Source organism: Eublepharis macularius, chromosome 11 (assembly GCF_028583425.1).
Source record: "Eublepharis macularius isolate TG4126 chromosome 11, MPM_Emac_v1.0, whole genome shotgun sequence".
Taxonomy (NCBI): domain Eukaryota; kingdom Metazoa; phylum Chordata; class Lepidosauria; order Squamata; family Eublepharidae; genus Eublepharis; species Eublepharis macularius.
In genome coordinates this window covers 13,508,895-13,521,899 of record NC_072800.1, presented here as the reverse complement: position 1 = coordinate 13,521,899, position 13,005 = coordinate 13,508,895, and the positions used below count along the sequence as shown (strand labels likewise).

General features: G+C 44.5%; 1 protein-coding gene across 3 annotated transcripts in view; it reads right to left on the bottom strand.

The window, feature by feature from the left end:
- The window catches only part of DDC (dopa decarboxylase), a 98,567-nt gene that overhangs the window by 63,995 nt on the left and 21,567 nt on the right, over positions 1–13,005 (bottom strand). For 2 of the 3 annotated variants that reach the window (XM_054991480.1, XM_054991481.1), the window contains exons 2-4: positions 5,720–5,939; positions 2,833–2,946; positions 1,234–1,353 (exon numbers count right to left, since the gene is read on the bottom strand). In XM_054991480.1, coding sequence (XP_054847455.1) covers positions 1,234–1,353; positions 2,833–2,946; positions 5,720–5,920 — 435 coding nt within the window. In that variant the 5' untranslated portion in view covers positions 5,921–5,939. The remainder of the gene's footprint in view (positions 1–1,233; positions 1,354–2,832; positions 2,947–5,719; positions 5,940–13,005) is intronic. The other variant, XM_054991482.1, reaches the window with a different exon arrangement.

Genomic DNA, 13,005 nt, shown 5'->3' with positions numbered 1-13,005 from the left:
ACAGCAGCAAACACCCTGTGAGGTGGGTGGGGCTGAGAGAGCTCTGAGAGAGCTGTGACTGACCCAAGGTCACCCAGCTGGCTTCAAGCAGAGGAGCGGGGAAACAAACCCGGCTCTCCAGATTAGAGTCCCGCTGCTCTTAACCACTACTCCAGTTTGATAGTAGATCTCAATGAAGAAAGCCATGCAAAGATGCAAAATCCCCTCCCTGCTATATACAATGTCTCTGACTTGAATCAGGGCCCTGTATGGCTGCCATTGCCCTTTTTAAAATGCTGTGAAGATCTAGCTCTGACATGAAAAGCAGTAAGTTGGTGCTTGGATTAGTGTTGAACGAACAAATCTTTAAAAACAGAATGCAGGCTCTGCAAAGCTTCCTAATACTGGCAGAAGAGGCAGCGGGAGAAAGACAGTAAACCAGCCAGAGTGTCTGGGGGACCCAGCTGCCTCGGTGCCGCTTTCCTCCCGCTTTCACCTTTCACAGGAGAACGACGGTGACCTGGCTGGCCAGTCTGCACGGCCTGCCACCCCCTTCTTCCTGCTCTTGCAGCCGAGTAGAGCACTGAGGGGCAGTCCCTCCCCCCCCCCCAATCTTGGCCCAGGGGTGGTGACGCCAGACCTCTGGGCTAGCTGGCCGGCCAGTGAGCTCCCACGCTAGAGTTGCCTCGCTCCAAGCCTGTTCTGGAGGGTGCCTCACGTGGCTCTGTGTTAAAAGATTATAAATGAATTTTGGCATCAGCTGACAGAGGTAGAACCCCGTGCCATCCCGTTTTGCTCTGCTCTCAGGCAGAGGTCTTTCATGTCACATACAATTTTAACTGGAGGTGCTGGGAATCGAACCAGGAACCTTCGGATGCTCTACCACTGAGTCACAGCCCCTCCTGTAAGGATTCTCACATGATGACATATTACAACATGCAAATGACAAATCAGAGGAGCATTCACAGCACAACGGTTACTTTGAAATTAATTGTGACTACCTGAAACATCAGCTGAAATGTATCTGGCTGTGCACCAATGGAAGAAGGAACGGGCCTTTCTCTTCCTTTCTTTAGCTAAGTTCCTGTTGATAAATACTCATCTTGTGCAAGCATCTGTGGAACTGGTTGCCCATACTAAGCACACTTAAAGATAAGCAATTTTGCTGATTATGAAGTGGGAACAGAATATGCAGCAAGCAGTAGCTAAGAACACAAAATGGTCACAACTAGATATTCCTTTGTTCTAGCTTACCTGGATCACCCCACCTCCCTCTCCATCTTTCCCAGACAAAAATTGTGGAGGCAGATTGATCATCTTTCCTAGCCAGTCCAGCATCACTGTCTCCAGTTCTGTGCACGCTGGGCTAGACGCCTAGAAAGAAGAAAGAACAAGATGGGCAGCCGTGGTAGTCTGTCTGTAGCAGTGGAAAAGAGCAAGAGTCCAGGAGCACCTCTAAGACTAACAAACTTTGCGGTAGGGGATGAGCTTTCGTGAGTCACAGCTCACTTCTAGAAAGACAGACAAAATAACTGAAATACAGCCCAGAAAACCCACAACAACCAAAATAACTGAAAGTTTGCCTTAAAAGATTTCTTCATGCCCAAATGATGGTAGCCGTGGGCCTCCTAGTACATCACACCCTTAAATATATTGATAATGTAGAAATGAATTAGTTAACCTCCCCACCGACCCCAAAAAAACTTAAAACCAAATCAAAACCTGAAATTTGCCCACCATGGGTATACAATAATCAACACAAACTCCTATTGTTTACAAAAAAATTAAGTTACAAAAATTACTTGCCTTTTATTAACACAGTAGAAGGTACTAATATTTTAGGAATGATCTTACTGTTACAATGATATTGTAAATGGGATTAGATCTTAAACCTGACTAAAATGGCTTGCTATGAAGCTAACAGGCATGATTTATGGACCTATGGTATTAAAAATGTGCTAAGTGAGCATTTCTTAGTCTGTTCAGTTGTTTTTGAATGGCCTTATCTAGCCTACCTTACAGGATTGTTGTGAGGATAAAATAGCTGTGGGAAAACTTTGTGTGTCATCCTGGGCTCCTTGGAGTAAGATCTGGATTAAAATGTGCTATACAACAGAAGTTCTTCCCTTGATTGTGAGAAAGTAAAGAGTTAAGCCAGACTCAGTAGCTGGTCAACATTTTTGCTATAGATCGGTTAGGGAGGCTGCATCTGGCCTCACTTGAGGCGATGAACCTGTACCTGGGCTGTCACATTTCAAACTGTGGGAAAACGTGGTTTTGTTTTCTATGTGCAAGTAATTTTTGAGTGTGGATTCAGTCATGTGAACGTCTACCCTCAACTGGAAATGCTACCACCGCCCAAAGTGAAAATTAAGACTTTAAAAAAAAATCTCAGGTTACTAATATAAATTTTAAAACTCCCAAACTGCCCTTTCATTACGCTTGTCTTTGAACACAAGTTCCAAAAGCCTTCCAGAACGTGGTCAGCAGATGTGTCTGAACTAGAAAATCAATTTCTTTTTTTCTTTCTTTAAGGTGTCCCAGGTCAAGGTTGCTGTGGAGGCAGGGTATCTCCAAGCAGCGGGGTTTAAAAAAAACCCTCACCATTGTATGATGATGTCACTTCCAGGAAAAATCCCAACAACCGTGGTGGTAACTGTAGAAAACACTGGAAACTCTATGATTTTACCAGGAAGTGGCATCAGCACAATTGTTCTGCCACCCTCCCATCATGTCCCCGCCCCTAACCCGTCCTCTGGTTGCCTGGCAACCCTGCTCTGAAGCCACAAGCTCAAACTGACTATTCTGTTGCCTGGCTCAATCTTCCCAGCTGCAGGCCGATGAGAAACTTACCCAAGAAAAGCCCATGCATCCTATGCCCCCAGACAGCATGTCTGCCAGAAGAGCTGGGAAAGAGCTAGCTGTGGGGAAATAAGCAAAGAAGCGAGGGCTGTGCCAATGAGTTACCTGCAGCAATGAAGAAAAGGAAATGTTTGTGAGGATCCAGAGGTTAGCAGTGCAGAAAATATGCAACCTGACACCTATCAAACATCCTTTAGGGCTTGGGAAATTCTTGGAGATTTGGTGGCAGGGCCTGGGGAGAACAAAGTTTGGAGAGGGGAGGACCTCTGTGGGGGTGCAATACCATAGAGTTTGCTGTCTGAAATAACAGCAGCAGCTGCAACAACATTCTATTTATATACTGCTGTTCAGGACAACACAATGCCACACTCAGAGCAGTTTTCAAAGTGTGTTATTATTATCTCCATATCAATCGCCCTGTGAGGGGGGTGCGGCTGAGAGAGCTCTGGAAGAGCTGTGACTGCCCCAAGGTCACCCAGCTGGCTTCAAGTGGAGGAGTGGGGAATCAAACCTGGCTCTCCAGATTAGAGTCCTGCCGCTCTCTTAACCACTACACCAAACTGGCTCCAGGGAATAAGATCTCTGCAGCGTGGAGATCAGATGTAATTCTGAGAGAACTCCAGACCCCACTCAGGGGCTGGTAACCCTTTCCCTCACTTACAAACACGGGTTCTCACTGAAACCGATTGTGCAGTTTCAGCAGAACGCTCTAATTTCTGAGAATGAGTCTGTAGCCTCAGAATCAGCAGCACACCCGGTTGCTGCAGCAGTAGTGAAACTGGGAGGTCTCTGCCAGCCCTGCCCAACTTGGCTGCTCTCTAAACCCAAGCCAGTTTGCTACAGAAATATTGTAATTGTTTAAGATGGTTGAATACTAAACATAATCCAAGACGGGATGCAGAGATCAATGGTGAAGGTCTCTGAACTGTAAGCGAAAAACACCAATGCGTAGATACCAAATGCGTAGAACAATTTGATACGGTCAACAGACTGCTGCGTTCCATATTAAGTGCAGTTTCTAAATTGTCTACAAGGGAAGTCCCCTGCAGAGCACTTTATAGTAATCCAAGAGCATTCTCTGATCACTTTGCCCCGAATCAGCAAGTGAGAAAACAGCCAGTGATAGGTCGGCTCCTTTAACAATAGTCTAATTATAAACAGGAACAACTTGTCTCTGAACATGTCACAAAAGAAATAAATGATAAGATGATTTAGAAATAGAATTGACCTGAAGAAAAGGTTACAGATTTTTCTTTTTAAAAAAATGACATTAAAGCAATGTGCAGAAGAAGAAGGGATATCCATCACGAATATTCTGAGTAAAATCTGCCCCGAGACATTAAACATACTTGTGGCTAGTTCCTATTTGACGCCCACAGTGCAAAGCAAATGGCTCAATTTATAACTTAATGATATTTGGGATGGATTGGGCTCTTTTTGAGGGATTGGGGACTGCAAGTCTTCACTCTTGCACTCTTGATGTTTATGGGCAAAGGGCAATTAAGACAAGAAACCCAGGACAAGTCTGTACGGAATCAGAGAATGGCCATAGATCCTTCCGATTCATCAGGATGGCATTGCTGATGAGTCAGAACTCGCGGAGGAAAGTGCTTAGCATCAGAGCTTGATTAATCCTATGCTTAAATCGAGGATTAATCAAGTTAAATTGCCACTCTCCTGTAGGCTATTTGCTTGATGAAACAAAGAGAAAGAGCACATGGCAAAGAAAGCCAATGACCCAATTATTTTAATACTGGTGGTGTGTCTTTGGGTCATTCTAAATGTTACTTCTTTCACGAGTTCACCACAGAGCCAGCTCGAGCTCACACAGACACGCGACAGCTTTCGGGAATGGCTTGCATTAAAAAAGGAGAGCCCAAACGGGCTTGGGAAGCAGCTACCGGGAGAAGAAGAGCTTCTGCAGTTCTCGCAAATATTTTTTCCCCATGCAAAATAGCAAGGGGGGGACAGTTGTCTCATTTCTGCTGCCTCATGTGTACAAGATACCTTCAGTGGAGCAGACGAAATGGGAAACTCTCTCGCTCACATGCTTTTTCACAGGGAAAAAAGCTTGGGAGAAAGGCAGGTGCTTTCCCTCTGCCAGCAGCAGCTTTCGGAGCCCGTTTGGGCTCCCCTTTTTTATGCAAGTCATTGCCCAAAGCTGACGTGTGTCTGTGCCAGACCATATTGGCTCCGTAGAGCAGTGGTCCCCAGCCTTCTTGGCACCAGGGACCGGTTTTGTGGAAGACAATTTTTCCATGGACTGGGGGGGGGGATGGTTTCGGGATGATACAATTGCGCACTTTATTTCTATCATCATTATCATTATCATTATCATTATCATTATCATTATCATTATCATTATCATTATCATTATCATTATCATTATCATTATCTAATGATGCCGTGGTGCGGCAAGCGGGGAAGCGAGCTGCCTCGCTGCTCACCTTCCCGCCCCTTCACCAGTGCTGCCATAGAGTAGACTACACTACACCGCTGGTGCGGCCCGATTGCTAACAGGCCGCGGACCGGTACTGGTCTGCGACCCAGGGGTTGGGGACCCCTGCCGTAGAGAACTCGTGAAGGAAGTAACATTTAGAATGACCTTCTGAGTCTAGACCAGTGCAGGTTATGTTTCCTATATATGGTGGTGAAACATATCCAAGTCCAAATGTCAAGCCTGTGCACTGATTGTTAGACCTCAAATCCCAAATGTAAAGGGGTTCTGTGCATTTCATATGCAATGGCTGTTCATAAAAATTCAGAAATAGATGAGAACAGGGCTGAGCTCTTCTCTCCTGGTCAAATCACCGCAGATAAGAATTATATCACTTTTTTAAAAAGCATATATTCTTCAAAGCTTATCTTCAGTTATTACCCCTGGCATAATGACCCTTTCAACATCTTGAAGGATGTCTTCAAAGCTTTCTGGATCTTCGGGGGCAGAATCTGGGATGAGGGGCCTCAGATAGCCTGGCTCCACATCAGGATACACCTGCCTCTTCTCTATCTGCTCGAGATAATCTGCAATATAATCGACCATCTCTTTCCCTCTTTTTCGGAACTCTATGGTATCCATATTCAGATTTCAGATCAACCTAAAAGAAAGAGACAGTATTGGAGGGGAGGGGAAGAACAGAAGAAATCTGAAAATGGGTCTATTTTCCTCACAAGTAAAGCCTGAGGTACAGCAACAAAGATAGTACAGCTTCTTGGAATAATAGCAACAACAACAAAATTTGATTTGTATACAGCCCTTCAGCACAACTTAATACCCACTCAGAGTGGTTTACAAAGTGTAAACCACTCCTCTCAACAATCATCCTGTGAGGTGGCTGGGGCTGAGAGAGCTCCAAGAGAGCTGTGACTGACTCTAAGTCACCGAGCTGGCTTCAAGTGGAGGAGTGAGGAACCAAACCTGGCTCTCTGGAGTCCTGCTCAGGGCTTTTTTTCAGCGGGAACGCAGTGGAACGGAGTTCCGCCACCTCTTGAAAATGGTCACATGGCCGGTGGCCCCGCCCCCTGATCTCCAGACAGAGGGGAGTTTAGATTGCCCTCCGCGCTGCTCCAGCAGCACAGAGGGCAATCTAAACTCCCCTCTGTCTGGAGATCAGGGGGCAGGGCCACCGGCTATGCGACCGTTTTCGCCGAGGACAATTTAAACTTTAAAAAACTCCCCCCCTTGTTCCAGCTGACCCAAAGTAATGTCATTGTGCGGTCTTGAGTTCCACCACTGAGTTCCACCACCTCTTTTCCCAGAAAAAAAGCCCTGGTCCTGCTGCTCTGCATGGCAGATTGCCACATTGATTCTGAAGACCTCGTTTTCATGGTTTGCAATAAGATTGCTACCTTCCAGGAGCAGCATGGAGATCCCCTGGAATTACAACTGATCTCCAGACTACAGAGATCAGTTCCCCTGGAGAAAACAGCTACTTTGGAGGATGGATTCTATGGTATTATACGCGGTTGAGATCCCTCCCCTAACCTTGCCCTCCCCAGGATCTATCCCCCAAATCTCCAGGAATTTCCCAAGCAGGAGATGGCAAAATCTTAGTTTCCAAAGCTATGGATACAACCACCAGGACCACGTATCAAGTCGCTGTACAGCTGTTCCCACACAGTGGCACTGGTTTTATTTTGTATTTGTTTTTTTCTGTAAGCCTTGAGCATCATTTTTATGGGAAGTAATTCAATAAAACAATGCCCAAAGGCTTTGATGTTTCATCTCATTCACTGGCCTCAGAAACACATTTTCAGTTCAGACATCATATAAAATTATAATTGGCACTAACCATTAATTAGACCAAAATCACAGTTGGAGCTTCCAACCACACAGCATGGATTAGAACAGCTCACCTGTTTTTGTTTCCCTTCCTCTCGATACTTTTTTTCCCAGGTAACTTGTACATGGCGAGTTTGTTTCTTTTCTTTCATTTTTATTATTAATTCCCATAGGGACTGTTTCATTATTGGACTGTTTCATACTGCTTTGTTTTGTTATTGTCTCTTTTGTTATTGTTTTGCTTTTAGAATTCTATTTCATTATTATTTCCCATTAGTTTCAATGGAAGACACACACCCCCCAACACCCCATTCTTGGGTTTCTGCCTTCCTGGGTTTCTATCTGAACTGGACAAAACTAAAGGGGATTGCAGTATTGAGAGCAAGCTTGGTTAAGAGGTTAAGAGCGGCAGGACTCTCATCTGGAGAGCCAGGTTTGATTCCCCCAACTCCTCCTCCTGAAGCCAGCTGGCTGACCTTGGGTCAGTCACAGCTCTTCCAGAACTCTCTCAGCTTCACCCGCCTCACGGGTGATTGTTGTGGGGATAACAATAACATACTTTGTAAACCGCTTTGAGTGGTTGTTAAGTTGTCCTGAAAGGCAGTATATAAATCGAATGTTTTTATTATTATTACTCCACTAGGACATCACCAAATATCAGACAGCTAGAATAAAGAGTTCCTCCTTTTTGAGGCAATGAATAAATGCACAAGTTTACCATTAAAGTCTATGGGAGAATTGATAGGAAACAGTAACACATAAAGCAGCTTGAGGAATTGGCACTGCAGCTGCTTAGCTTGAAGAACAGCAACTTAAACTTGCAGGGAGGACTTCCAGTGCTGGGTAGAGACACCGAGTGATTCCGCACACGTTGGATAATGCACTTCCAATCCTCTTTATAGAACATTTGGAACAGATTTTTTTGTGTGTGGAACAAAAACTCCACCTCAAACGATTGATAATGTGCATTGAAAGTGCATTATCCAACGTGTGCGGAATTAGGCTTCTATTACTGTTGGCTGCTGCTGCTTTTTCCAAATCACCTCTTCCTCTCCTCCCTCTGCCAGATCTGCTCCCACCTGACAGTCGTGATGTGCTGAGTTTGTGCACAGATGTCAGATGACATGCTGTAATGTGTGTATGAAATGTATGTACTTTATTTACTAGACTGTGCCTGATAAAATTAACAAGTAAAAGTGTTGTGGTTGGGTTACACTTAGGACACCCAGATATACAACACAGACTGAGTTACACAAGACAGACAAGTCCCAAATTAATTGTAATTCCTAAAGAACCGCAGCAGCTTCAGTGGAGGGGGGGCACAATTAGAAATCAAAAGAGTTCAGTACATACTCAGTACACAATCGGGCAACACAGCAAGTCACACATTAATAAAGAACTAATGGAAACAAATCGGACTGAGAGGGGATTAAATTAAAAAAATTGCCTTCCAAAGAGCCAGAAATGACAGCAGAAAGATTGACAGAAATCCAGGCAAACAATAAAGGGAAGAAGGAGGGGGGGGGAGCAAACCAGAAGTAAAAACAGTAAAGTACTTAAGAAAGAAGACAGCACACACACAACATAGACAAAACAGAACAAAACATATTCAAGGGATAATAAAGTATAAAATACCACACTATACTTTGGCACAAGAAAACTTGCAAAAAGACTCTCTCTCCCCTCTCCCCCCCCTCTCCTGCTCTCTGAGTTGGTTCCCTACAAACAGGCACAGGCCAAAATGTGAAACCAACTCTTATCTGATTCAAAGTCCCACCCCATATGCTTCAGAATTGGACTACCTCAAACATATATGTAATCATTTTTCCTTTTTATTATAGGCTTTTTAGATGTCACTTCCTCCTGAAACTCCACCTTCCTCACATAGGGTTGTCCGATGGCTTCCCCGAACAAACAGGATGGGGGCCTTGGCACCTACCTTTATTTAATGTGCACACACTCCCAGCCCCAGTGTGATGATGTCACTTCTGGAAGTGACATCATAGCTAGTGAGCAGGAGGTTGGGCAAGTGGGCTAGCTGGCAGCTTCTCTAGAGCATAAAAGACCACATGAGCAAGTGGAACAGCCGCTTCCTGGCATTAGAGATGGGCCCGAACAGCAATACGAACAAAAAAAAGCCACGAACAGCCCAATCTGCTGTTCACAAACAAGCTGTTCGCGAGGCCCCATTCTAAATGAATAGGTGGTTGTTGCAAGCCACATTCGTTGCTGTTCATCTTGTTGTTCATCAAGCCAGACAGTCTGGCACCTGCAATCAATTCCCTTGGCAACGTAGGCAGGGATTGTCTGAACTCTGTCTTAACTCCTGCTGTTGCCCTGGAAACCCCAATCTAAGCCCAATTTAGCTTGATAGGCAGGTCTTCCTTTTAAGTGTGGAGCTCCAAATTTGTTACAAGGAAGCAAAGACCAGGGGGGAGGGGGGCTCCCTGGTCTGATTTTGCAGACAGTGGAGAAGGAGAGACAGTTGCTGTTGGCATTTTGATAGAGTGCATTGGAGCTTGAACTTTCTTTGTGTGTAGTGGGATAGGGATCTACCCCTTCAAATTCCAGGGCTGCTGCCAGGCTCTGGGCCAAGCTATTATTTATTATTGGTACTTTTCCTGCTGCCTGCTCAGGTCAAGTTTCTGGGAGTGGTGCAGTAGGGACCTACCCCTTTAAGTTCCAGGGCTGCTGCTAGGCTCTGGGCCAAGCTATTATTTATTATTGGTACCTTTCCTGGTGCCTGCTCAGGTAAGGTTTCTGGGAGTGGTGCAGTAGGGATCTTGACTTGGATAATGGCTGGAGGAATAGCCCCATGAACAGCCAACCACGAACATGTTTGTGAACAGGGCCATGTTCATGGTTGTCCGTGAGTCCCTGTTCGTGGATGGCAACGAACAACAAACATCATGTTCGGGTTTTTTTCTGTTCGTGCCCATCTCTACCCAGCCTGCAAGAAGCTGGGAAGATAGGCTGGCAGGTTTCCAGTATTTTAACTCTGGTGGAATCCACATTCACCCATTACTCGCATGTTTATCGGATATCTTCCGTTTGCCTCCAATCCGCGATTTTTTCCTCTTCGTTCACATTCCTGCTTCCAATCCGTCTTTCTCGCACGTCCCTCCGGTCACACGGCCGCTCGAAAACCGCTTTTTTGGGCGGGACCTTTTTTCCCACCCATTTTTTAAAAAAATTTTGAGCGCACTTTTCTGTTATTTCGATCTTGCCTTATAAAGAAACATCATTGAAGATAATGATGCCTCTCTTTCCCCCACTGACAGCACTGATGGCTCTCTCCCTTTTTTTGGAAATTTGGAAGCATGTGGGAAGCTTTTGTGGGCATTTCCTATGCAGGACAGTTCAGTGCCTGAATTTTACTGAAGTTTCACTTCCTTGGAGTGTCATTATTTCGATATTTCATAATGTCAATATTACAGTAATATAAAATAAAAAAAATAAAAAACAGTTAAAAAGGAAGTTTTGCAAGTCCATTCTGAGGATGGATTCACCCCAAAATGATTTTTCAAACTACCAGATTTGATTCAGAAACAGCATAATCAATAAATCCAATGCTATGAAGTCAAAAACAGTCTTTTGCAGACTACGGAGCACTTGCAAGTTGAATCAGCCAATAGGAACTCTCGGAACGGCCGGAGAGACAGGAAGGGGGGTGGTTTTTAAAAAAAACACGTAAATTGTGCATTGGCCCGTTCACGGCCACCGTGAAACTTCCGTTGAAAACCTGTGACCACATATTCAGGAGAAATGCGAATGAAATGCGTCTGTTTAATGAAGTAATGTGACCGGCACTCGGGATTGCGTGGGGAATGCGGGGAACATGCGACTTAGAATGAGTAATGTGGATTTGACCTCTGTTTCCCCCAGACAGTCCAACAAAAACCCAAACTGTCCAGGGGAAAAACAGACGCCTGGCATAGGTCTTTAAACAAGTGCTTCAAACTGGGCGTGGCAACCAATGAAGACTGAACAGTACTAGAGCAATATGCCCAACTCTGTGCAGTGAACTCCAGCTGCCCTGTCACTGTGTACGGTGTGTTTTTAAGGAAAAGGCAGCTTCACGTAGCGCATCTTCCAGTCATGTGATCTGGATGTTGCTGAGGGGAAAAATGGATGGGAAGGAACTTGTCGATCTCCAGCAGTCTGTTAAAGACAAATGGTGGATGTGCACACAGCTCCGATTTGGCTTGGAGCTGTACTGAAAGGGAAGAGGGGATTTAACCCTTCCGTGCTGAATCTGTTTTCCTAATCTCAGCTTTGCTTCCTGCACTGATGCGGCCCTACAGCAGTGTAACACTGGCCAAGGCAGGTTAACAAACAGTACAACCTTTCAGTTTTTGAAATAATCATATCTTTTTCCTTCCAAGGCAATAACGGTCAATGAAAATTTAACACAAGGACTAATTTCAGTATTTGGGTTATCTTTCTCCTGTTTTCTGGACCACTGACTTCTGTGGAGGGATCCGCTTTTCCTGAAAGTTGAATCAAAATGTAATTGAAGTATCAAAGTCGCTTGGACCCAGGAGGGGAGAGGAAATCTCATTCCCTCCGCCACCTCCTCAACAGTACTACATTTTTGGGTGGCTTTTTGGAGTGCCACAGCAACCCACGATGGCAGCCGTACTTCAGGGCTTTCTTTTTGTATGTTGCTTGTAAGTGCACAAATGTTGCTGGGAAGTGTTTTGGGAGGAGGGGTTTACCCCCCCAGTTGATCTTTTAAACAAAGACATTTCTAGAAACCAGATTTGCAGAGGGCCGAGCGATAGTCTGAGCTGACTCCAGTGTGGGGATTCGGTTATCTACATGGGGACAGACCTTCACTATTAGATATAGTGATCGCCTAATAATGTCTTTGTTCTTTGCTTCTTCACTCTCAGGCAGATCAATAACTTAGATGATAGACTAGCTGGAGGGGTGTGTCCACAGGAGAAATTCTTGGGAAGTCAAGGCATGTGGATTCTAATAAGGAAAATCGCACGGCAGATTGACAACGTTGTTACTGGGATGCACAACTGGATCTTTCCCCAGCAGTTTACAGTGGTGTACAGGGGTGGATCTACTATGGAACTAATAAAGCTTAAGCTTCAGGGCCCTGAAGCAACTTTTTTTTTAATGAGTGAATTTTTCAACAAAATTGATGGAGGTTTTTTTTAAGTGTTATTAAAATAAGGCTATTTTAGTGACAGGATCATTATAAGTCAATGGGTTCAAGTACTTACTATTGACCTTAGACTATGCTCTAATAACCATTTCATATGGCTTCAAAATGCCCCTGTAATTGGTGAAATTTCAAAATTTTCTCGGGGGCTTGCAGCACCCAAATCCCCAGCTGTTGCCCTATAGTTGCTGTTGAGAAGGGGGCCCCATTGCAGTTCAAGCTTCAGGGTCCCAAAAACGTAGGTCCGCCACTGGTGGTATTGTGTGCAAATCTGCTGAGCAGAAGAGAAAATCCTGTATGGTCCCAAGGTTGCTCTTTTAAGTTTTTTTTTGGAGGGGAGGAGACTGGTTGTCCATGCCATTAGGTTACTAGTTGCAGTGAGATTATTATTATATAGCACAATATTGGAAACAAATACTGGTTCATTATGCATATGGAAAACATTACTGTATACAAGCAAATGGGGGAAAGGAAACGGTTTGCCCAAGATAACTTTATCAAAATACAGCAACCCTATATTCAATATCGGAACAAGGTTAAACTAGAGGAAAATGGAAGAGTGATATTCTACAACATATATGAATAGTATGTAAATATACAGAGTTAAACTGCAACTTGAGAACCAGCAATAGTATATTCGAGGGGGAGGAATATGTGGTTGTATTTTTCTCCCTTTGGTTTTCTTTTGTATAAAAACTGATACTGA